At 36.1% G+C, this 26,925-nt stretch overlaps 2 protein-coding genes across 2 annotated transcripts; one reads left to right on the top strand and one right to left on the bottom strand.

Moving 5' to 3' along the window:
* The first annotated feature begins 18 nt into the window (after positions 1-18).
* LOC138329418 (DNA-directed RNA polymerase I subunit RPA43-like) lies at positions 19-14,578 on the top strand. Its single transcript, XM_069276407.1, has 3 exons — positions 19-323; positions 4,580-4,924; positions 13,418-14,578. Exons 1-3 carry the CDS (start codon positions 151-153, stop codon positions 14,106-14,108), a joined length of 1,209 nt encoding a protein of 402 aa, XP_069132508.1. The 5' UTR covers positions 19-150; the 3' UTR covers positions 14,109-14,578.
* Positions 14,579-19,631: 5,053 nt separating this feature from the next.
* On the bottom strand, positions 19,632-21,134 carry LOC138328784 (uncharacterized). The gene has a single exon (XM_069275524.1). It carries the CDS (start codon positions 21,091-21,093, stop codon positions 20,281-20,283), a length of 813 nt encoding a protein of 270 aa, XP_069131625.1. The 5' UTR covers positions 21,094-21,134; the 3' UTR covers positions 19,632-20,280.
* Positions 21,135-26,925: the final 5,791 nt, after the last annotated feature.

The raw sequence follows: 26,925 nt of genomic DNA, 5'->3' as shown, positions 1-26,925 counted from the left end.
ACAAAAATACCTACATCCTGTAATAAGTGTATGTATATCAATAATTCACTTTGTTGACATATATATTTTTGCATATAAAGTGCGTGACTGCAATTCAATATGTCTGCCCACATGACGATGTTTATGCACGTGTGAAGTTTTTGGAAGAAAATGAAACAGTTTGGATTTGAAGATGCCATTCAAATAATAGAAACCGACAAATATGCCCAATTTGAAAAAGTATCAACGACTAAACACGTTGTGTTGTCACCGAAGTATCTAGGTCGGGTAAAAACAGGAATTGTTGAGCAACTCAATTCAGAGTTGAATTTCTCATCAGAAAGGTGATTACTGTTATATATAGAAACTGAAACATCAACTTCCTTTTATCATTTTTCTTTAAATCATGATTGATCATGTTATTTCAATTTAGAATACAAGTAAATAATAATTTCCCTATATGTCGGTACACTGAAATGCACAATCAACATCCCAATGTGTTACCTTGTCTGCATGTTGGGGCATAGGTATTAGCACGCTGGTAGGTCATGATCAAAGAACCATTATAGACCAGACTCAACTGATCAGTGCTCGAACAGGACAGTGCTCGAACATCTATTTTATTTTTCGCTTCTCATTCCTAAAATCAGTCGATTCTTTTGTTCATGGTGCATAATAATTAGGGTGTGTGTTGACACTTTTCTTCTGCCAATAAGAAAAGTTCGCTAAGTAGTTCCGTAATTTGAATATGAGCAGACAACATCTGACGGCAAATCACAAAATTGACAAACGCCAAAATAAACAGAATCGCATGAAAAGTTAGAAATATTCTAAAAATATTCAATTATGTTAAAATGATAACAAAACTTCTCTTCTTAGAGAAAAATAACAATAGCAACATGTTTTTGGCATGAATAATGAAAAAATGTGATTTCATCAATTTTGGTTCACTTCCTGCCCCGTTAAAACATGTGTTAATCCATGATTTTCGGTGTATTACCCATGAAATAGTTGACTTAATTTTTTGTCGAATATGAACAGGTTGGGGGATTTGGAAAATATTGTTTGTTGCTGTTTTATGAAATAGAGATCTAAATATACCAGAATAGGTAGAAAACTTGTCATAAATACAAAGTTTTTATTTTTTTGGGGGGGTGTTCGAGGACTGGTCCCTTCTTACGTAATTTCCACCATTTTGACAGTGATCTTTGACTCGCTGTCGTAAAAAAACCAACATGTGAACTTAATTTTGATTTTGTTGAAATTATTCTTCATAAGTCTGTCCTAAGTTACAATAATACAAACATCAACCATTGCTTACTATTGTAATTTTAACAACCGAAAACCGTGTTTTTTGTTCGAGCACTGGTCACGGGTGTCTAACATAATTTTGGGCAAAGGCTTTCTGAGAGTGCAGCAGTTAATCCATTCTTTTGTTTCGTTGTATTTTAACTGTGTTACTAAATAGATATATGCCAGGTAAGTAAAGGATTTCCAACGGCGAAAGTGTGATCTCCCCTGACCCATCAGTCTTGACATATGCTTTGTTTTTATTGCTTATTGTGTGCGCTGACTAACTGTACTGCTAGAAACATTTATTTACTTTTAAACTACTAGAACCATAGCTTTGCTGATTTACAGGCATTTGATTTTATAATAAGAAAATCAATGTTGAACACTGAATTCTTCTACTTTCACTTTATGCAAAAACACGTGACTGCGGCTACAAAATATATCTCAACGTCTCCATTGTCAGACGGAAAATTCCGAAGCAACTGCTCACATACAACGGCTTTTAAGTTGAGATTCAGGACCAAATATAATTGTTAGATTCAGACAACAATAAATTGGGAGGTTCATCTTTCACTAATGTTTTCATTTTGAAGTTTTTCCAAGTATAACTTGTTTGTAATCAAGCGAGAGTGTGACTTTGAATACTGTCTTGCGCAATACTGGATCTTGTTTTTACTTCCGGTTTCCGGTTTATGAGAAAGTTTTCCAACTCTACATATATTGGATGATTTACATAGAATAACATTACCGATCGAGGCACCTCTATCACAAGAGTTTGCTTCGCTGCGCTCTCTAACATATAGAGAAAGGTAAGGATCTCCTCCTTGATGCAAAATTTGGTAATTTTGTTCAAAGTGCTGTAAAAAAAAATATCCAGACCAGATATCTCAACAGCTTTGGTCTTAATTAAAAGTTAAGATGTTAAACTTCAATATGATAGCAAGAAGTCATACTGAACTAGTCTAGTTTGTTCACCAACAGCCACGAAACTTGTGTATTAGTCTATAGTGGGTCTTTGACTTACCAGTGTGCTAAACACCTATGTTGGGGGAGGGGTTGGGGATAGTTCATTAGAGGACTCGTATTGGGGTTACTCTGAGTTTACTCTGAACTACCACTTTGAAACCATAATTGATGTTTTGACAGACATGTGTCTGTGTAGAAAATATGAAAATCTGTATTAAAGTCAGTTGTATTCAATTTATGCATATGGCATACCATACTTGATCCAATAAGCGCCCAGGTGTTTAAAAATGAAACGAATAAGGGACACTTGAATTGATAGAACCGAATTTGGACATCCTTTCATAACATTATTGCACTAGGTAATTAAACAATAAAGCTTTGTTAAAACAAAGTCAATAAAGAAAGCTACAGTCTTTAGTATTTTCTGTCTGCATTTAATTCAAAATTGAGGGCGGTAATTATATATATATATGTATAAGTTTGTGTTTGCTGAACAGAAAAAAAAACTGACTGCAGTTTATTTCATTATGTTCAAACATTCATATGGTCGCACACTCTCACTCTGGCTACACACATACATGACATAGATATTTGCAAATTAATGGCAAAACAGTATCAGGGCCCTAGTAAACTACCACTATATGTCAGACTTGAACATTATAATTGTTATCAGGGCTTTTTCTCACTGCTTTGGGAATAGGGCCTGTGGCTTTGAATTTGGGAAAATGGTGCACCAAAAGCAAGATTTGGGAAAAATATGAAAGATGAAATAAAGCATAACAAAAATTTTTTATTTCCAGTGTAGTTTATGTACATTTCTGAAGCCAATTAATATATAGTTAAAGCCTTTACCAGCTAAGCTCATGCACTATTTTTGGATAGTTTTCAAGAAACTTTGATTTTGGGAAATTTTAGGCTTGAATTGGGAAAGATTTAGAGGTTTTGCCATGGGGAATGGGGCCGAAAAATTGGCCCCAAATCATGCTGGGGGAAAAACCTGGTTATAAATAGTAAGATAGATGACAAGTCTGAGCTCATTAGCAGTGTAAAAGGAGCGGGTCGGTGTGGTTTGTACGTAGCGTTAAGTACAGTCTCTGTCACTCAGCTGACTGAGCATGCTTCTTTGGCTCAGTTGGTAGAGTCGTAGTTTTTCACACCAGAGACCCAGGTTCGATTCCTGGTCCCAGCACTCAACAGGAATCGTGTGTGTATTTTCCCTTCTAGAGCTGTATGAAAATTTGAGGTATTATCCTAACTAAATATTTGGTATTTGATAGAACTTCCTATGCATAAGATTAGAGATGAGAAAATCTGGCAACATAGATGGAACTCAAAGACACCAAACCTATCTGGTAATACCACAAACTTTAGCACTGTCCAGATCCAATCATAGACCTATCTGGTAATACCACAAACTTTAGCACTGTCCAGATCCAATCATAAACCTATCTGGTAATACCACAAACTTTAGCACTGTCCAGATTCAATCACAAACCTATTTGGTAATACCACAAACTTTAGCACTGTCCAGATCCAATCATAAACCTATCTGGTAATACCACAAACTTCAGCACTGTCCAGATCCAAAAAGAGAACATAGGGTTTGATGGAAATTTAAAACCGGGAAACTTGAAGCCTAAAATGGAGACTTTATGAAATTAAATTTATCTAAGGAACTCTATAAATTATCCCTTTCCTATTGTCCAAATACATACATGTAGGAATAAGGATGAATTTTGATTAGTGTCCATCTGTTTCCTTCCTTTATATTTTATCCACCACAAGTACTTGTAAGAAAGGTATTCTTGCCTTGAATTTCATGTTTTAAAATCTTAGGTTGCAATAAATAAAGCTGACATTTATTTGAGTTATCTCCCTTTGCATACAAAAAATTATTTTCCACATGTGACAGCTAGCGCTAGAAGTGCATATTATAACTTAAAAGCGTTTGAACTGTCTCATAATTTGTACATTTCATACATGCAGAAGTGTAGGTATTGCAGAGAAGTATGATATCTAGGTGTGGAGACCAAGATAATTTACCGATAGATTTGATAATTATTTTACTTGCTCCCCAAGTCCTTGCCCAGGTCTTCATAGCCTCATTAACCTGCGACCTGCCTTTTGAATGCTTAGCTAATACCTGCTGGAAATATCTGGCTATATAAACGATATACTGATCAAAACATTACTAAATAATATTTTGAATAGTGCAGTAATGTGTAAAAAGTGCCAAAATAAGATCACCACTAAAATCAGTATGTTAACAGTATATGTTCCATTAAACACTTAATTACCCTGTATAGTTTATTCCTAATTTTCTTCTTTTCTTCTTTTACAGTTTGGATGGAATTCTGATTGCCTACAGCAACATCCAGCTGTTACAGAGAGTGGGCCAGATATTAGATGAGCAGCCATACATCCATTTTAAAATACAGGCCGATTTTATAGTATTCAAACCAGTGGTTGGATGTTTGCTACGAGGAGTGGTGAACAAAGTTAGCAAGAATCACATCGGCTGTCTTGTTCATAACCGCTTTAATGCTTCATTGGCACGACCCAACCAAGCAGGGAAAGGATGGGCAGGCCAACATATGTCCGTCGGGGAGGAATTCATCTTCCAAGTGACCCATGTTTATTCCCACAACAAGTTCCTCTCCATCAAAGGCAAACTTACAAATGAAGGGTAGGTATACAATCAGTATGCTATTCCAGGTCTCATTTTGGTGTTTAGGCTGAAAAAGATTTAACACTTTAGATAATGTTGAACTTGGTTGACTTGAACTCTTAAATAACATATCATAATGATATTGATAACCCCATTTTATCAGGTCATCTGACCCAAAGGTCAGGAAGACCTTATAAAATTGGGAAACTTTTTCATTCAAACAACTTTTTCTCAATAACCGAAAGATCCAAGGTATTGATATTTAGCCTGTATCATGCTGGGATGAAGGGCTACCAAGTTTGTTCAAATGAATGACCTTGACCTTCATTCAAGGTCACATGGGTCAAAAAGGCTAAAATCTTTAAAAGACTTCTTGAGAATAACTTGGAGACCGAGAGACCCGATATGGGCCTGTGACATGCTTGGATGAAGAGCTACCATGTTCGTTCAAATGAATGACCTTGACCTTCATCCAAGGTCACATGGATCAAATAGGCTAAAATCTTGAAATATTTTTTGTGTGAATAACTAAGAGGCCTAGACACTATATATTGGGCCTGTGACGTGCTGGGATGAAGGACTACCATATTATTTGTTCTTTTTAAATGACCTTGATCTTCATTCACAGGGGTCAAATAGGCTTAAATCTTTAAACGACTATGTTGTAATGTGTCAATATTCAGATGAGCATTAAGGCCATTGGCCTCTTGTTTGAAGAATTGAAGTGTATGTATCTTCTAATATGCCTCTTTTAACTCTTTATTAAAGAGTTAAAAGAGAAATATTAGAAGATACAAAGATTACAATGATGTTAGAATTACACAATATTTTAAAGATGCTACACTGCTGATGAATGGTATCAAAAACAGGAGCAGTCAAATTACTATTTTTATTCAGTTACAAAATTTACTTTACACCCTTACCACCATTAAAAGTTTGAATTTCTTGTTTTACTTCATATGAAAATATTAAAAATAATTAATTGTGTATGCTCCCAAAAAAAAATCCATGGCACTATGCCCTATATGGATTATGTAAACACCAACACCAATTACGTAGTTCATATGAATTGATGATTATAGTTTATGCTCTGTCAAAGGTACAGCATCTTTAATTTGTAATGTTTTATCATATTTTTAAGGAAAAATAAGTTCTACAAAGTCAATCTGATCGTCCTGGAGTAAATTATCTCAATAATGTCATCCATTGATTCAGCATTGAGGTTGTCTGCTTTCACAAACAATAAAATATTTTTTTTTTATGCAAGAAAACATTTCTACATTTAATGATTGTGTTTCATTTCCATTCTTAAAATATGTTGCACTTACTTCCAACCTCGTTTTTGTGTCGCCTGCAACGCAAGGGCGACACTTGGTATCACTATGTCGACATCAGCAGTGGCATCTGGGAAATGGTTTCCGTGCGATAACTGAATTATTTATTGTCCGATTTCAACCAAATTTGGTATTCATATCAATGAGATCTTAAATGGGATCAATACCGATCAAAATCCATCATTTTTAGCTCACCTGGTCCAAAGGACCGAGGTGAGCTTATGGGATACCGCAGCGTCCGGCGTCAATCGACTTCTTCTTCATAACCGCTGGTTGGATTTCAACAAAATTTGACTGGTAGCATCCTTATGGGCTACTAACTGAAAATTGTACAAATGATGGGGCTGACCCCCCGGGGGCCTGAGGGGCGGGGCCAAAAGGGGTCAATTTGGCTATTTCCATATAAACGACTTCTTCTCTGAAACCAAGCATGGGATAGCACTCATAATGCAATTGTAGTATCGTTATAGGGTGGGGATTCAAAATTGTACAAATGATGGAGCTGACCCCCGGGGGGCCTGAGGGGCGGGGTCAATAGGGGTCAATGTGGCTATTTCCATATTAACGATTTCTTCTCTGAAACCACGCATTGGATAGCACCCATAATGCAATGGTAGCATCCTTATAGGGTGGGGATTCAAAATTGTACAAATGATGGGGCTGACCCCCCGGGGGCCTGAGGGGCGGGGTCAAATGGGGTCAATTTGGCTATTTTCATATAAACGACTTCTTCTCTGAAACTAAGCATAAGATAGCACTCATAATGCAATTGTAGTATCGTTATAGGGTGGGGATTCAAAATTGTACAAATGATGGAGCTGACCCCCGGGGGGCCTGAGGGGCGGGGTCAATAGGGGTCAATGTGGCTATTTCCATATTAACGATTTCTTCTCTGAAACCACGCATTGGATAGCACCCATAATGCAATGGTAGCATTCTTATAGGGTGGGGATTCAAAATTGTACAAATAATGGGGCTGACCCCCCGGGGGCCTGAGGGGCGGGTCAAAAGGGGCCAATTTGGCTATTTCCATATAAATGACTTCTTCTCTGCAACTAAGCATGGTATAGCACCCATAATGCAATGATAGCATCCTTATAGGGTGGGGATTCCAAATTGTGCAAATGATGGGGCTGACCCCCCGGGGGCCCTGAGGGGCGGGGTCAAATGGGTCAATTTGGCTATTTCCATATAAACGACTTCTTCTCTGAAACTAAGCATGGTATAGCACCCATAATGCAATGGTAGCATCCTTATAGTGTGGGGATTCAAAATTGAGCAAATGATAGGGCTGACCCCCCGGGGTCTGAGGGGCGGGGTCAAAAGGGGTCATTTTGGCTATTTCCATATAAATGACTTCTTCTCTGCAACTAAGCATGGTATAGCACCCATAATGCAATGGTAGCATCCTTGTAGGCTGGGGATTCCAAATTGAGCAAATGATAGGGCTGACCCCCGGGGGCCTGAGGGGCGGGGTCAAAAGTGGTCAATTTCCATATTAATGACTTTTTCTTTGCAACTTAACATGGGATTGCGCTCATAATGCAATGGTTACATCCTTATAGGGTTTGGATTCAAAATTTTGCAAATGATGGGGCTGACCCCCCCGGGGGCCTGAAGGTAGGGGTCAAAAGGGGTCAATTTGGCTATTTCCATATAAACGACTTCTTCTCTGCAACTAAGAATGGAAGAGCACTTATAATGCAATGGTAGCATCCTAATAGGTTTGGGATTTGAAATTGTACAAATGATAGGGCTGACCCCCGGGGCCTTAAACGGCAATAGATGCGAGGTCAAAAAGGTCAATTAGGCTACTATTTTCATATAAATTACTTTGTCTCTGAACCTATGTATTGGATGGCATATTTGTATTCAAAATTAAACTTTGGGAGTCAAATTTGCTTATTTTTAGCCAACCATCATCAGATGGTGGGCTATTCAAATCGCCTTTCGTCCGTGGTCCGTCGTCCGTCCGTCCTTCCGTCCGTCCGTCCGTTAACAATTCTTGTTACCGCTATTTCTCAGAAAGTGCTAAAGGGATCTTTTTCAAATTTCATATGTAGGTTCCCCTAGGACCCTAGTTGTGCATATTGCATTTTGGGACCGATCGGTGAACAAGATGGCCGACAGGCGGCCATCTTGGATTTTGATAGTTAAAGTTTGTTACCGCTATTTCTCAAAAAGTACTGAAGGCATCTTTCTCAAATTTCATATATAGGTTCCCCTAGGACCCTAGTTGTGCATATTGCATTTTGGGACCGATCGGTGAACAAGATGGCCGACAGGCGGCCATCTTGGATTTTGATAGTTAAAGTTTGTTACCGCTATTTCTCAAAAAGTACTGAAGGGATCTTTCTCAAATTTCATATACAGGTTCCCCTAGGACCCTAGTTGTGCATATTGCATTTTGGGACCGATCGGTGAACAAGATGGCCGACAGGCGGCCATCTTGGATTTTGATAGTTAAAGTTTGTTACCGCTATTTCTCAAAAAGTGCTGAAGGGATCTTTCTCAAATTTCATATACAGGTTCCCCTAGAACCCTAGTTGTGCATATTGCATTTTGGGACCGATCGGTGAACAAGATGGCCGACAGGCGGCCATCTTGGATTTTGATAGTTAAAGTTTGTTACCACTATTTCTCAAAAAGTACTGAAGGGATCTTTCTCAAATTTCATATATATAGGTTCCCCTAGGACCCTAGTTGTGCATATTGCATTTTGGGACCGATCGATGAACAAGATGGCCGACAGGCGGCCATCTTGGATTTTGATAGTTAGGGGTTTTCACTTTTTGGTGAAAAGACCTATTGTTTTCGTTAAGTTTCTTATTCTTCTTATTATTATTATTCTTATTATTCTTCTTCCTGTTTTTGTGAACGCTCTTTCGGTCAAACGGTAACACACAGGTTAAAAATGATTTCAGTATGTTTTAACCAAACATCTGAAGGTGTTCCATGAACAAAATTAAGTAGGTCAAAAATTCCAAAATGGCCGCCATGACGTAAAACCTAAAAACCACAAAAAACTGCTATAACTCAAAAAATATGAAAGCTATTGCAAATCTGAAGGTATTTTATTGTAGTAAATGAACATATCTAACTTTTACCCATGACATGTTTCCACAAAATATGTCTTGTTAAAAAGCTCGCTAGAGGTCAAAGTTTACAAAAAAGTGACTATTTTTAGAATTTTTCTATTATTCAATTTTTTCCAAATTTTTTCCATTGCATCGATGCAGTATCTCATTCTGAAGGCTTTGATGTCTTCAAATTAAAAATTAGTCCACTAAATAATTTTTTATGACGTAATTAATATTTAACTAAGATTTTTTTTCAAATTTCGACAATTATATTTTAAACATCCCCTCTGATTCCACCAGTGCGATCAAGCCCAAACGCACTACAAATCTTCCACTTGTCACCGTGACCAATTCTTGTTAATATGGTGTGGATTCAAATTCAAATATGGCCGCAATGACGTCACTTCCGGTTTAACCTAGACATCCATAACTCGTTAACCACTGAGCCAATTCCTTTCATGTTTTTGTATGTTATGTAGAATAGCATACTGAGAAACTTTGTAATTGTACATTTTTCTCTTAAATGTCAACTTCCGGTTGATCATTGACTCATAATGGAAATTCGCCATTTTCGGTGAAAATCACGAAAAAAATCTTCTTATCAAGTTCTACATAGTATAGAGGCTTCATGATTTGCATGAAGTAAGCTTAGGTAGTTGACTATCGGGTTTGAAAAAATAAACGAGCTTGACCATCATCCAAGGTCACAGAGTGCGTGTAATTGTAGAGTTATGAAAATGATCCTGTGAAAATTCAGCTCATTGAGACAGCCGTAGCTCGTTAACCACAAAGCCAAACACTTTCATTTTTGGATATGTTATGTAGAATTGAAAATGAAACAATTCATTTAATTACAACTTTTCTGTAAAACGTCAACTTCCGGTTGGAAATAAGGGACAAAGTTCAAATATGCAATTTTTCGACAAAATCATTTAAAATATTTTCTTCTCAATTTCTAGAAGGCCTTGAGACCTAATATTAAGCATGAAGCATGCTGACATAAATGCCTACCAAGTTTGTTAATGTGATTGACCTTGACCTATATCAAAGTGCACTCGGGCTAACAATCCTAAAATCTTCAAATGACTTATTGTAGTGTTCTGAAAGGCCTAAGACCTGGTATTAGACTTTTGGTATGTTGAAACTTATAAGCACTACCAAGTGTGTTACGAATGACCTTGAACGGAGTAGCTTTTAGGTGAAAAGCCCGTCAAATTGTCCCGGTGACAATTTCTAGTTATTATTATTATTATTCTTCCTGTTTTTGTGAACGCTCTATCGGTCAAACGGTAAGACATAGGATAAAAATGATTTCAGTATGTTTTAAGCAAACATCTGAAGGTGTTCCATGAACAAAATTAAGTAGGTCAAAAATTCCAAAATGGCCGCCATGACGTAAAACCTAAAAACCACAAAAACTGCTATAACTCAAAAAATAACAAAGCTATTGCAAATCTGAAGGTATTTTATTGTAGGGAATGAACATATCTAACTTTTACCCATGACATGTTTCCACAAAATATGTCTTGTTAAAAAGCTCGCTAGAGGTCAAAGTTTACAAAAAAGTGACTATTTTTAGAATTTTTTTATTATTCAATTTTTTCCAAATTTTGTCCATTGCATCGATGCAGTATCTCATTCTGAAGGCTTTGATGTCTTCAAATTAAAAATTAGTCCACTAAATAATTTTTTATGACGTGATTAATATTTAACTAAGATTTTTTTTCAAATTTCGACAATTATATTTTAAACATCTCCTCTGATTCCACCAGTGCGATCAAGCCCAAACGCACTACAAATCTTCCACTTGTCACCGTGACCAATTCTTGTTAATATGGTGTGGATTCAAATTCAAATATGGCCGCAATGACGTCACTTCCGGTTTAACCTAGACATCCATAACTCGTTAACCACTGAGCCAATTCCTTTCATGTTTTTGTATGTTATGTAGAATAGCATACTGAGAAACTTTGTAATTGTACATTTTTCTCTAAAATGTCAACTTCCGGTTGATCATTGACTCATAATGGAAATTCGCCATTTTTGGTGAAAATCACGAAAAAAATCTTCTTGTCAAGTTCTACATAGTATAGAGGCTTTATGTTTTGCATGAAGTAAGCTTAGGTAGGTGACTATCGGGTTTGAAAAAATAAACGAGCTTGACCTTCATCCAAGGTCACAGAGTGCATGTGATTGTAGAGTTATGAAAATTATCCTGTGAAAATTTAGCTCATTGAGACAGCCGTAGCTCGTAAACCACAAATCCAATTACTTTCATTTTTGGATATGTTATGTAGAATCAAAAATGAAACAATTCATTTTGTGACAACTTTTCTGTAAAACGTCAACTTCCGGTTGGAAATTAGGGACAAAGTTCAAAAATGCAATTTTTCGACAAAATCATTAAAAAAATCTTCTTCTCAATTTCTAGAAGGCCTAGAGACCTAATATTAAGCATGAAGCATGCTGACATAAATGCCTACCAAGTTTGTTAATGTGATTGACCTTGACCTATATCAAAGGGCACTCGGGCTAACAATCCTAAAATCTTCAAATGACTTATTGTAAAGTTCTGAAAGGCCTAAGACCTGGTATTGGACTTTTGGTACGTTGAAACTAAGCGCTACCAAGTGTGTTATGAAAGACCTTGAACGGAGTAGGTTTTAGGTGAAAAGCCCGTCAAATTGTCCCGGTGACAATTTCTAGTTAAATATTGAAACCGCTATTTCTCAAAAAATGCTGAAGGGATCTTTCTCAAATTTCATATTCAGGTTCCCCTAGGACCCTAGTTGTGTATATTGCATTTTGGGACCGATCGATGAACAAGATGGCCGACAGGCGGCCATCTTGGATTTTGATAGTTAAAGTTTGTTACTGCTATTTCTCAAAAAGTACTGAAGGGATCTTTCTCAAATTTCATATATAGGTTCCCCTAGGACCCTAGTTGTGCATATTGCATTTTGGGACCGATCGATGAACAAGATGGCCGACAGGCGGCCATCTTGGATTTTGATAGTTAAATATTGAAACCGCTATTTCTCAAAAAATGCTGAAGGGATCTTTCTCAAATTTCATATTCAGGTTCCCCTAGGACCCTAGTTGTGTATATTGCATTTTGGGACCGATCGGTGAACAAGATGGCCGACAGGCGGCCATCTTGGATTTTGATAGTTAAAGTTTGTTACCGCTATTTCTCAAAAAGTACTGAAGGGATCTTTCTCAAATTTCATATATAGGTTCCCCTAGGACCCTAGTTGTGCATATTGCATTTTGGGACCGATCAATGAACAAGATTGCCGACCGACGGCCATCTTGGATTTTGATAGTTTAAGTTTGTTATAGCTATTTCTCAGAAAGTACGTAAGGGATCTTTCTCAAATTCCATTGATAGGTTCCTCTTGTACCCTAGTTGTGCATAGTACCTTTTAGGACTGATGCATAATGCCTTTCAAGGACTGATCGGTAAACAAGATGGCCAACCGGCCGCCATCTTAGATTTCATTGTTGAAGTTTGTTACCACTATTTCTTAGAAAGTACTATAGCGATCTGTCTCAAATTTTATATGTAGTGTGTTTGAAAAAGTTTGAAAAGCAGGGAAAAGATCCCTCTTTCCATTGTCAGACATAGATCATTCTTTGGTGGGCGCCAAGATCCCTCTGGGATCTCTTGTTCTAATTGTCAGAGTCTTGTGATAATTACTAACAAAAAACAAGGTGAGCGATACAGGCCCTCTGGGCCTCTTGTTTGCAAGAGTTACAGGACTTTAAAATTGTCAGTGCAGATAAATCCATGGTTTCCACTCGATAACTTAAGCATTTATTGTCCAATTTCATCCAAATTTGGTATATGCTTTATATTAATGAGATCTCGGAGTGATACGATACTGGTCAAAATCCATCGATATTTGCAGGAGTTACGGGACTTGATAACTTCACCTAATTATTAACAATATATTCAACTTTAACTATATTTTGCGACACATCCACTTCCATGGAATTCTTGTCTGAAACTAATGAACTAATATAAATTGATGATTACTGTTTCGTTTAAGCAGTTCATACTTGGTATTAAATATGTTTAACATATGATTTTGTAGATCGCCCAAAAAATTAAACAAAAAGCGGACATGGGATGATGTAGAAGAAGTTCCAGATTCGGGCGACATGGTTGACATAGCAACAACTGGCAGTCAAGACAACACGGATGATATCACAGATGTTACCTTAACAAAACCAAAATCTAAGAAAAAGAAAAAGCATCGAGATAATAAGGAGGAAGAGAGTGTTAATGATGTTTCCTTTTCACAAATTAGTGACACACAGGCCAATGAAAGTGATTCTTCTCACAGAAAGCACAAAAAGAAGAAACGCAAGAAAGAAAGATTGGATGAATCCTGTAACATTGAGACCCAGAGTCTGAATACAAGTTTATTGTACAACGAGGAAGTCGTGGCTTCCTCGGAAAAAATGAATGGATCACTAGACATTTCAGGGGTGTATCCATTAGAGGCCTCCCCCATGAGTAGTAGTACATGTAGAAAGAAAAAGAAAGCCAAAAAATCTAGAAAGTCTGAACAGGAGCCTGATACACAGTGTAATGGAGAGGAGCAACCCAATAAACCGAACTCATTAACAGGAAATACAGAAAACGTGCCAGACATTGATCCACCAAACTCTCCTTTGTTATTTTCCAGTCAAGATGTCGATGAAAATTCAAACATTGATAAAAAGAAACATAAGAAGTCTAAAAAGCATAAAAAGGAAAAAGATACTGATACTAATTCCTAGCAACATTTTTCTGTGCTACATTTTTTCTCTTGCATGGTTCAAGTGGATTTTATGCTTTATAGTGTCTTTCATTTATCTGTCGTCACTTCCGTATTCCTTATAAAGTGACTGAATGGTTTTAGACTGAAGTTATTTCTTTTTCTGTGTATTTGAGGATAAATAGGATTTCGTCCGATACTCTCTGTTAGTAAGACATGTGAGAGAAATGTCTTATTGTGCAGAAACCTATGGAGAAAAAAAAGAAAGGGGGATGGGGGAAAAAACCTAGATAGATTGTTCTTGGTGCTAATCATAAGGACTGGTGCAGAAAAATGTCACGATATATGAAACACTATGTATGAATTAAACAAACCCAATGTACCTTCAACCTTAGTAATGTTGTGCAGACTTGATGTGATCTGTTATATCCTCTGGTATAGGAGTTTTATACAGTTATTGAATATCTTAATAAAGACACTATGTTAACATTACATTTTCCTTTGCTTTATTTACTGTAAATCGACTAAATTTAGCATATTATTCTACTGTATGATTAAAAGTTACAATACCTAAGTTGACTACCCTGTTAATCTGAACTCTTCTATCCCAAGTCCAAACTGTCCAGATAGCGAATTTTCCGGACTTCCAGATTTCATTTGTAGTTAATAATCCCTTCCGTTCCCTGATACTTCTGTCCAGATTGTGAGTTTTCTGGACTATCAGCGTTCAGATTATTCTGTATTTGCATATTACCATATTACAGAGTTATCTGCCCTTGCGGGTAAGTATTAACAGATTGTGACGTCATGTGTTTTCCTAGCGTAATACGGTAACAAAATATTTTTCGGAAAAAACAACATGAATTTCACCCACAAAATAATGATGTCATAATCAATACCTACCTGCAAGGAGAACATTATGTGATCAGCTGTCTGATACTAATTCAAACGGAGAGATGTTCATTTAATGTTAATTTCTAATTGTAATATTCAGTACAAGTGGTCTTACATGTCATTACCAGAGCTTCCAGTTGACCCTTAACTTTTAGTAGATTCAGTGTATTTAGAAATCTGAAGAGTCCAAACGTATGACAAATAAACATGTGCTTCCTACCCAAGGACTTATAAGTTATATACATCCTTGTTCCAACCCAAGAGAGTTAAAAACATACTCCCAGGGGTCTACTGGGTGCCCTGATTACATGTATTTCCATTGTATTCGTAGGTATTTATATCGCAGAAAATAACATGAATGCAAATAAGCAAAATTGAATCCCCTGCAAACAAAAGCAGTTATACAGTACAGTGTACTATAACTTTAGAAACGCTTGAACTTTGTTCAGAATGATAAAGGATGACTTCATGAATTCAATATAACTAAGAGATAACTAATCCCTTTTCATCAAATTCATTTGAAAGTTTTTATGGTAAATATGAAAAATTAATAACTGTATTATAACAATGACTTATAATTGATTTACAAATAATATACATGTAGATAAATACTACGGATTCGTGAGTCAAATGAGAGAAATTACTGTACATTATCTTTGCAATATAGATTCAATAAAACGGATTATCTTAACACCTATTAAAACCACTTTATAAGTTTTCCTTCATTGATAGAAATACATCATACATGTACATTGTATTAGACCACTGGTACCAGAATAACACCTGAATAAAGCATCATCAGTTACCCACGTAATCTGCCTACATTATTCTGCCGTCTACATAGGAAGTGAAGTATATCTCACTGGTTTCCGAGAGTGGACTTAAGGGTGTTGAAACAATTACAATTTTAATTGTAGCCTAGTAGGTTACCTGGCACACTTTAACCTTATTAAATTCTTGATGATATTTCACAGATATCTGATATTGGGTCTTACAAATATTAGACTTGATAATCGTTTTAATAAGAGCTTTAGGGGCTGGGAACTAAGCATGCTGAGGACTGCCATGTACAATGCTTTTCAGATTTGGCCATGACATTAATTTAAGACCAGAGGGTAATTACTCTAATATCTTTAAAACAGCATTTCTTCAGCATTTTTCAGGAACAACTTATAAGACCAATTGGTATTATACGGAGCCTAAATTGTGACTTGACATAAACATATTTTATTGTCGTAATAATTACAAAGATAATATAAAGATACACAAAGATATAATTCTCCCAGGATTGCAAATTAAATATCCCGCGAAGCAATAAAACAATGTGGGTCAAGGAAGTAATATCAACAGTTATTTTCCGTATAACACTGGATCCTTATAGACATATGTCTGTAGGATACGAATTACTTAAAGTAGTAAATATAGGTCAAAGAAGTAATTCTAACAGTGTGGACAAAAGATTGTCAAATTTTCGAGGCAATCTGCCCCTTTGCCAAGACACAAGAATAAATTAACAAATAAGCAATAAAAAAATAGTATATGCCTGTCCAAAGTCCCACTTTGTTTTACTTCTGTAATTGTTGTACAAATATTAACCTAATTAGTACGGAACCCTCATAATACGAACGTATCCGAAGGGTCTCCAGAAATTTGTAATAACCGGGTTGGACTGTATACAAGATATCGTTTTATACAAACAGTTTACATTTACATCGGTTTCTTTAACTAGTGTGTTCAACATCCTGTCTAGAATCATTGTTATTTTTGACAGGGATACAGATTCATACATCCTGTTCAAGCATAAAAAGGCTGCAAACATCTTTTAACCACCTGTTGTGTTTTGACGATTTGTAACAAACACCCCCTAGTCAGCTCCCTCGCTCACACTGTACTAATTGAATTCCAGTAAATACCATGAATTACGATTTACAATGTACTTCAATGTGCTATAATGTGTGTAATGAATTAAGATCACATGCTTAGGACCTCTTTGCATATGACCCCAGTGACCTGAATTATTCATTTAACTAACTTTGTAGTCCTTCATTACACATGCTACAGACGCAACATGAGATTTCTGTAGATCTTGTTGGAACACGAAGTCACCTTATATGGTAGATCTACTACCCGGTAAGCACAATTAATTTGTGGTAGAAAATTGATAATTTGGAATTTTGAATAAAGAAAACTTCTAAATTCCAAATTATCGACTTTCTTCTACAATGAATTCCTTCTTTCCCACTACTTTAGCTAACTGGAACAACTTAGAAGACAATATTAATTCCCTACATTTTTCTTCTTTTAAACTTGCTCTTTCCCAACCTATTTCTACTAGTCTGCCATGTTACTTTAATTATGATGAAAGAAAGTCTAACATTATACAATACGAAAGTAAGACATCAGTGTAGTTCTCTCTGAGATGACCTTTTCTGTGTAAACTTGGCACTAGACTCTATCAGTAATGTATTGTGCCAATAGTCAAATGACCGTTAAGGCCCATGGGCATCTTGTTTGAATGTCAGAATTACGCTACTGCCCATCCATATATGCTCCAAGTTTTTAATGACATGTATACAAGTAAATTTAAAATTATTACCTTATATTATCATTTGGTCGGGACTAACACTGTGTGTGGATTATTCACTGCATACGGATAATTAGAGTACAAGGCAATGATGTATTATCAAAACTTTATAATATTACGCAGGAAATTTTGCATATGTTTGGTGTTGTAACCTCGTCTTAGTCTAACGATATATATTTTCTTTAATAATGTTTTCATGAAACCAGGTAGTTGTCTTAAACCGTTATCTTTGCATACCAATTATGCAATTTAGAAACAGGCGGAAAAAAACGAAGAAAAAAACATAAAGTAGATAAAGATGACTTCGATTGATTTGGAACGAGAATGAAATAACAGTAACAAACGCCAATTGTCAAGCTTTAGGATCACACTGACTGCCTAGTACATGTATTTCAAACTAATTTGAAATAAGAACCTTAATTTATTCTCAGAAACAGTGATGATAGAAATTGAAAAAAAAAAATCCCTTTCTGTGAGAAGCAAAAACATTTTATTGTCAAAATCCAAGATGGCAGGCAGTCTGTCGGCCATCTTCTCAGATCCGTCCCAAAATGCAATATGCATCTAGGCGAAACTAACTATGAAAAGATAATTATACCTTGTAGTACTTTTTGAGAAATAACATTTAACAAAATTCAATTGTCAAAATACAAGATGGATGTCAGTTGGTCATCATTTCCGATTCGTATAAAATATATGCAGAGTGCATAACTAGGCATTAGAGGCCCACTATCTTTCTGAAACGACTTTTAATTTTTAAAATGGAATGTAAAACGAGATTGATATTTTTTTAGAGTTGCAAAAGTCATTAACTTGTCAATACTTCACCTGTCATCATCTTTGGAACATATTAGTGCAAATAAATTAAATGATATTTTTTATAACGCTGACCGTTTTTGATTACCGCCGTCTTCCTAATTATCGGGCGTTAGTTCCCTACAACTGCGCCAGACACCCAAACAGCGAAATGAATCTTCACTGTTAACATAGATTACGCACGGAGTCTTGCAATTGTTTGATATTGTATTTGTATGGTTGTATTTTCTGATAGAATGTTGTTTTAAGAAACGTTTGCTTCTTGTGTCTTTTTTTGGGGCCTTTAAGGGAAATACATATTTTGAGAAAGATTTATTCAGTACACTCTGAGAAATAGCGATAACTAGTACTGTTTATGAACGGAGGGACGGACGGACTGACAAAAGGCGATAGCCATCATCTGATGGTGGGATAAAACATTCAGTGGTTTTTTTATCAAAGGTTAGCGAGAGGCAGAGTATCAGCTCGCGACTGGACAAACCTTACTTACTCAGAGATTTTTGAAGTAAAGAGAAACTCGATGTCTGATCATTTAAACATGGTAACCAAACATTGCTTAGCACCCAAATGTCATTTGATATTCAATGTATGTAACGTAGTAATCTAATTAGGCAGATAACTGTATGTCAATATAACCTTACTTTTGACACCGTTAAGAATAAACGTGGCATAAACACATTTTTTTTCGATTTTTAGATTTTCTCGCGAAATTCACTACATAAAAGGTACATCGATACTGCACTGTTTGTCTGGTGCAGAGTTCACGCCATATATGGAAGGCATTAGTCGTTGTCGAGCAAGGCGATTATTTGTACAAGAACCCAGAAGTAGTGACAAACAATGTCATCCCAATCTGTATACGTAACACTGTATAGTTGGTTTTAGTCGCTGAAGATTAAGTTTCGCTATATTTGTGGTCAGGTAAATATCCGCGAATGAAATGGGGGAAAGTATAGATGATTACATTTTCGATATTCCAGGGGTTGCTATCAATCTCGTTATATACACCACTGGAAAATGTAATAGCAAAACGGAAGGCAGTTTAGGAGAGAAAACCCTGGATATAACGACAGTGATAGTAACCCTTGGAATATCAAGGATGCGTTTAACGACAAATGCGCGAACCATTCTCCCCGTTTCAAGTATCTCAACCATGAAATGTTCTCCACAAAATTAAAAAGAATGTGAAGTATTTATATAACCCATGATCATTTGGAATAATAAAGAGACAAAAAATAATAATTTTCTGGTAAATAAATTTTATTGAAATTAAGTCACATTGAACATGACAGCTGCTAACATCATTGTACATTATAACATGTATATGATTTATAAAATTCACACGTTTATGACCGTATCATCCAATTTGGACAAATCAAAGTAAGGTTTGTGATAGAAGAATATTTCGTTCAAATGATCCAGTCCCAGCTGTGATTACTCTAGCCTTGTATGTCAGCAAGACTTTCAACATACGAAAGGTACATCTTTTACAATATTGTTTCAACCCTAATAAAGCAGTGAAATTATCTAATATAAAAATGATCTGTCTTGTACATTGTCTGTGTAAAAAGTCATACCCTATATATACCATAACATTAACTACAGTGCGCGTTAGTTTGTGGAAACAAGAACCAGAATTGGACCACTAGGATGTCTGTCTTTTCTTTAACTCTTAAGAATACAGGGACCTGACACGAAATTTTTTAACCAATAGCATACATACATGTATATATATTATAGTAATAGATAGGTATACTGCTGGTTAAAAAAAATCGTGCCAGGTCCCTGTGCTCAAGAAGGTAGATTTGCTTATAACTATTTTTCGATGTTGTATGCTATGCTGCAATGTTGTATACAAGCAGTTGCTTTTGCCAAGTGATGGCGATGAATTTGAATCTATTCAAGCAGACAGCTTCCTCATTCGTCGATATGCTAAATAGGCAAGCTTTTTCTTCATAGCTTTTTCTCTTGCGATGGCTTGTTTACGCATGCGTATTTGCCTCGCTTTGAAGATCTTTGCGAGCCTCCAACATTGGTTGACGGAGAATGCCGTGCGGTACATCAGTGGACAAAAGAAGGCTTTTTTCTGTGTACGAATTACTTCCGGAGCCTTTGGTCTCCCCAGGGCCATGACGTCTGCCATTGTCTTGACTGGCTTGAACAATGGACTTTTAGCCGTATCACTTTCGTTAGTACCATCTCTAATGTTTCCTGACATGGTAAGCCCAAACTTCCCATGATGTAGATCGCCGAACATGAAACTTCCCAGTAGTTTCGCCATCATAATCGATCTAGAATCTTGCCCGCTCCTAAAGATCTGCAATATTTCTTCGGTGATGCTTTTGGCAACATCATCAAAATAATCTGGGATGATATCTACATCAGAAACGGGATTCGATCCTTTTCCCCCGACGTTATTCGGGATGATGTCAAGGTAATGTGGCTCCGTCCTGCCCTGTTGTGGGGTCGAGTTTCCCTCGTCACCGATTGGATCATTGTCCATAGTGCGGTAGTAGTCACCTGGAATCTCCTGTTGGATTGTAAAAATTGGTTCAGCTATACCTGGCGATGATAAATGATTGACTTTAATCATTGGATCGTTTGTTAATTCGCCATCTTGGAGGCCATTATCACCAACAGCCACTTTCCCGCTAATGCAATCTACCAGGAGTATGATAAAGTTTACAGCGACTAGAACAGACCACATCGACATCTGAAAGGAAAAAAAACCCCAGTTACCACAAAATATTTCCATTAACGATAAGCACACATTATGAAAGTACAGTAAAACCTGTCTTAGCGACCACCTCTATATAAAAATATCTGCTTAATAAGACCACTTTTCTGCATTTGCTTAAAATATCTAACACGAGTGTTGGTCTTTTCCCCCATTCATTATTTAAAACTTTTTATCACGCAGTACTTAATATCTATCTCTTAAAATAAGTAACTTTTACAGTTTTACGTACCCGGCCCACTATATACTTTTCAGTCGGGTACGAAATAGTGCCTATGTATTCTATTGGAGCAGTGCCTCTGTAAACCACTCTAGCATAATTTTCAATACCTTCTTTGAAGGTTTCCAAGTATTTGATGCGTATACACGCATTTACATATTATTTTTGTCCAAAATGTAAAATGTATGTTTAATGTAAAAAAGAAATGCCTCGATGAGAATTTGATATTTTATGCGATTCAGCGAAATGCCTAGTAGCGATATAAAACAAGTACGATAAAATGGCAACAAACGTAATGTAATGGTTTGCATAATCATTACTTTGTTCCATTAGCAGTAATAGGCACCAATTGTAGCTCTTAAAGATGCTCCACCGCCGACAGAGCATAAATGACATTCATTATTTGAACAATAATTAGTGTTTAATCGTGTATACATAAGTCTAATTAACACAAAAGATAATATAAATAATTTGTTTTGCCTTTGGGTCATGAGCAATCAGTACTTCATTCCATATAGGATATAGTGCCACTGAATATTTTCGGAATGCAATTAATGATTTTTTTTATATTTTAACTTGAAGTAAAATTAGAAGCTCAAACTTTTCAATGGCTGTAATGGTGTAAAGTAAGTTACGTTTGCAACTGAATAAAAATATATAATCGCCTGCTGCTGTTTTTGATAATGAAAAAATACCATTTGTCAGCGGTGGAGCATTTTTAAGACGACACCATTTTCTGTCTAAAAGTCTTGTGAGCTACGTACATTGCAGCTACCAAGATAGCAGTGTATGATGTAATTCTAGTTAGTAGTACAAAATGTGCAGAAATCAATATTAGAATACAGTCATTACTTGTAGCAAACTATATGCATTTTCAAATATAAAACCAGAGACTTGAACATTTAAATCTTTGATAGGACGTAGTGAGCGGCACTTTAAGATCTGTCTTTGCTACAATAATATGTTTTAATTTAAATATCTACCTGTATAATTGCCGCCTAATAATTTATTTTTATATTATAATATGTCGCTTTTCTTTAGAAATCGATTATAAACAGTCTTAAAGCGATTTCTACATTAATTCTCCCTATCTTACCTTGGATGGATCGGTGAAGCTTTTGATGAACCAGAAAATAGTCTGACAGGCTGAGAGTACACTCCTATCGTCCGTGCTGCCGTACTGCCGTACTTACTTTACACCATTACCGCTATTGAAAAGTTTGAGCTTCTAATTTTGCTTCAAGTTAAAAATATGAAAAATAATTAATTGCATCCCGAAAAAAATCAGTGTCACTATATCCTATATGGAATGAAGTACTGATTGCGTATGCACCAAAGGCGAAACAAATTATTTATTATTATTTTTTGTGTTAATTAGACATATATATACAAAATTAAACACCAATCATTGTTCAAATGAAGAATTTCATTTATGCTCTGTCGGCGGTGGAGCATCTTTAACAAATAAGCAATAAAACAATAGTATATCCCTGTCCAAAGTCCCACTTTGTTTTACTTCTGTATTTGTTGTACAAATATTAACCTAATTAGTATGGAACCCTCATAATACGAACGTATCCGAAGGGTCTCCAGAAATTTGTAATAACCGGGTTGTACTGTATACAGGATATCGTTTTATACAAACAGTTTACATTTACATCGGTTTCTTTGACTAGTGTGTTCAACATCCTGTCTAGAATCATTGTTATTTTTGACAGGGATACAGATTCATACATCCTGTTCAAGCATAAAAAGGCTGCAAACATCTTTTAACCACCTGTTGTGTTTTGACGATTTGTAACAAACACCCCCTAGTCAGCTCCCTCGCTCACACTGTACTAATTGAATTCCAGTAAATACCATGAATTACGATTTACAATGTACTTCAATGTGCTATAATGTGTGTAATGAATTAAGATCACATGCTTAGGACCTCTTTGCATATGACCCCAGTGACCTGAATTATTCATTTAACTAACTTTGTAGTCCTTCATTACACATGCTACAGACGCAACATGAGATTTCTGTAGATCTTGTTGGAACGCGAAGTCACCTTATATGGTAGATCTACTACCCGGTAAGCACAATTAATTTGTGGTAGAGAATTGATAATTTGGAATTTTGAATAAAGAAAACTTCTAAATTCCAAATTATCGACTTTCTTCTACAATGAAATCCTTCTTTCCCACTACTTTAGCTAACTGGAACAACTTGGAAGACAATATTAAATCCCTACATTTTTCTTCTTTTAAACTTGCTCTTTCCCAACCTATTTCTACTAGTCTGCCATGTTTCTTAAATTATGATGAAAGAAAGTCTAACATTATACAATACTAAAGTAAGACATCAGTGTAGTTTTCTCTGAGATGACCTTTTCTGTGTAAACTTGGCACTAGACTCTATCTGTATAAACTGTGGCAACATTTGTTAAAATGCTAACCATCTTTTTAGGTCATCTGACCAAAAGACCTTTTGTCATCATGCACTGTCCGTCGTCGTGCATAAACTTTTCATTCAAACGACTTCTTCTCAATAAGCGAAAGGCACAGGGTACTGATATTTGGCCTGTAGCATGCTGAAATGAAGGGCTACCAAGTTTGACCTTCATTTAAGGTCACAAGGGTCAAATAGACTAAAATCTTTAAACAACTTCTTGTGAATAAATAAAGAGGCCTAGATACCTGAAATTGGGCTTGTGGCATTTTAAAATGAAGGGCTACCAAGTTTATTTAAATAAATGACCTTGACCTTCATTCAAAGTCACAGGGGTACAAAAGGCTAAAATTTTTAAACGACTCCTTCTCAAGAACCAGAAAGCCCAGGGTACTGATATTTGGCCTGTAGCATGCTGAAATGAAAGGCTACCAAATTTGACCTTCATTCAAGGTCACAGGGTCAAATAGGCTAAAATCTTTAAACAACTTCTTGTGAATCAATAAAGAGGCCTAGAGACCTGCAATTGGGCCTTCGGCATTTTAATATGAAGGGCTACCAAGTTTGTTTAAATAAATGACCTTGACCTTCATTCAAGGTCACAGGGGTCTAAAAGGCTAAAATCTTTAAACGACTCCTTCTTAAAAACCAGAAGGCCCAGGGTACTGATATTTGGCCTGTAGCATGCTAAAATGAAGGGCTACCAAGTTTGACCTTCATTTAAGATCACAGGGGTCAAAAAGGCCAAAATCTTTAAACAACTTCTTGTGAATAAATAAAGAGGCCTAGAGACCTGAAATTGGGCCTATGGCATTTTAAAACGAAGGGCTACCAAGTTTGTTTAAATAAATGACCTTGACCTTCATTCAAGGTCACAGGGGTCTAAAAATAGGCTAAAATCTTTAATCAACTTCTTCTCAAGAACCAGAAGGCCCAGGGTACTGATATTGGGCATGTAGCATTCTGGGATGAAAGGCTACCAAGTTTGGTCATATGAATGACCTTGATCTTCATTCAAGGTCACAGGGGTCAAATAGGTTTAAATCTTTAAACTTCTTCTTGTGAATAACTAAGAGGTCTAGAGTCATGATATTTGGCTTGTGACATGCTGGGATGAAGCCATGAAGCGCTACCATGTTTGTTCAAATGAATGACCTTAATTTTCATTCAAGGTTACGAGTCAAATAGGCTAAAATGTTTAAATAGCCTCTTGTGAATAACTAAGAGGCCTAGAGTCCTGATATTTGGCGTATGACATGCTGGGATGAAGCCATGAAGCGCTACCAAGTTTGTTCAAATAAATGACCTTGATTTTCATTTAAGGTCAAATAGGCTAATATCTTTAAACAACTTCTTGTGAATAACTAAGAGGCCTAGAGACATGATATTGGACCTGTGACATGCTTGATGAATGACTACCAAATTTGTTCAAATGTATGACTTTGAACTGCATTCAAGGTCACAGGGGTCAAATAGGCTAAAATCTTTAAAACGACTTCTTCCCACTAACCAGAAGGCCCAGGGTACTGATATTGGGCCTATTACATGCTGGGATGAAGAGCTACCAAGTTTGTCCAAATGAATGAAATTGAATGAGGGATCAAATAGGCTAAAATCTTTAAATACTTCTTGTCAATATTGGACTTGTAGCATGGCGGGGATGAAGGGGCCTTCATTCATGGTCCAATTCATCAAATATATCAGAACCTGCAATTCAAAGAGTTCCACAACTATATTCTTTGAGGTGTAATGTATTGTGTCAATAGTCAAATGACCGTTAAGGCCCATGGACATCTTGTTTGAATGTCAGAATTACGCTACTGCCCATCCATATATGCTCCAAGTTTTTAATGACATGTATACAAGTAAATTTAAAATTATTACCTTATATTATCATTTGGTCGGGACTAACACTGTGTGTGGATTATTCACTGCATACGCATAATTAGAGTACAAGGCAATGATGTATTATCAAAACTTTATAATATTACGCAGGAAATTTTGCATATGTTTGGTGTTGTAACCTCGTCTTAGTCTAACGATATATATTTTCTTTATTAATGTTTTTATGAAACCTTAACACTTTGCTTCGGTAAGGTAGTTGTCTTATACCGTTATCTTTGCATACCAATTATGCAATTTAGAAACAGGCGGGGGAAAAAACCATCATAAAGTAGATAAAGATGACTTCGATTGATTTTGAACGAGAATGAAATAACAGTAACAAACGCCAATTGTCAAGCTTTAGGATCACACTGACTGCCTAGTACATGTATTTCAAAATAATTTGAAATAAGAACCTTAAAGTGAACAGTCGGGCAAGGATGGCTAGTAAAAATGATGTGAGTGTATCCAGTAGAATTTCTTATGAAATAGAAAAATAAAATATCTCGTCAAAATCTGTCTGCGTACGAAGAAATTTATTTAAAGTACATACAGGAATCCTAAAACGTCCTCCCGGCTGACTATGTCCGTGGTTACATTTCCACGCAGCCTCTTTTTCAATGCTTTCAACTTTTCTTTATTTCAATGATCAGAACTGGGAAACGTAAGCAGAACTTGACCGTCGTTTTAATATGTGAGAACTTTTGGAAGGCCAATGAACGCATTTAGACTGAATTTCTTTGCCCGACTATTCACTTTAATTTATTCGCAGAAACAGTGATGATAGAAATTGAAAAAAATCCCTTTCTGTGAGAAGCAAAAACAAAATTTTATTGTCAAAATCCAAGATGGCAGGCAGTCTGTCAGCCATCTTCTCAGATCCGTCCCAAAATGCAATATGCATCTAGGCGAAACTAACTATGAAAAGATAATTATACCTTGTAGTACTTCTTGAGAAATAACATTTAACAAAATTCAATTGTCAAAATACAAGATGGATGTCAGTTGGTCATCATTTCCGATTCGTATAAAATATATGCAGAGTGCATAACTAGGCATTAGAGGCCCACTATCTTTCTGAAACGACTTTTAATTTTTAAAATGGAATGTAAAACGAGATTGATATTTTTTTAGAGTTGCAAAAGTCATTAACTTGTCAATACTTCACCTGTCATCATCTTTGGAACATATTAGTGCAAATAAATTAAATGATATTTTTTATAACGCTGACCGTTTTTGATTACCGCCGTCTTCCTAATTATCGGGCGTTA

This window comes from Argopecten irradians, chromosome 8, assembly GCF_041381155.1.
Source record: "Argopecten irradians isolate NY chromosome 8, Ai_NY, whole genome shotgun sequence".
In the NCBI taxonomy this organism is placed as follows: Eukaryota; Metazoa; Mollusca; class Bivalvia; order Pectinida; family Pectinidae; genus Argopecten; species Argopecten irradians.
Note: the sequence above shows the minus strand (reverse complement) of the source record. Positions and strands in the feature narration are given on the sequence as shown.

Bases quoted from the DNA above. Each gene is read 5' to 3' on its own strand.
- LOC138329418 (XM_069276407.1), top strand. From the start codon at position 151: ATGAAACAGTTTGGATTTGAAGATGCCATTCAAATAATAGAAACCGAC. The intron at 324-4,579 runs GTGATTACTGTT...CTTCTTTTACAG, and splicing joins TTGAATTTCTCATCAGAAAG to TTTGGATGGAATTCTGATTG. The intron at 4,925-13,417 runs GTAGGTATACAA...ATGATTTTGTAG, and splicing joins GGCAAACTTACAAATGAAGG to ATCGCCCAAAAAATTAAACA.
- LOC138328784 (XM_069275524.1), bottom strand. From the start codon at position 21,093: ATGTCGATGTGGTCTGTTCTAGTCGCTGTAAACTTTATCATACTCCTG.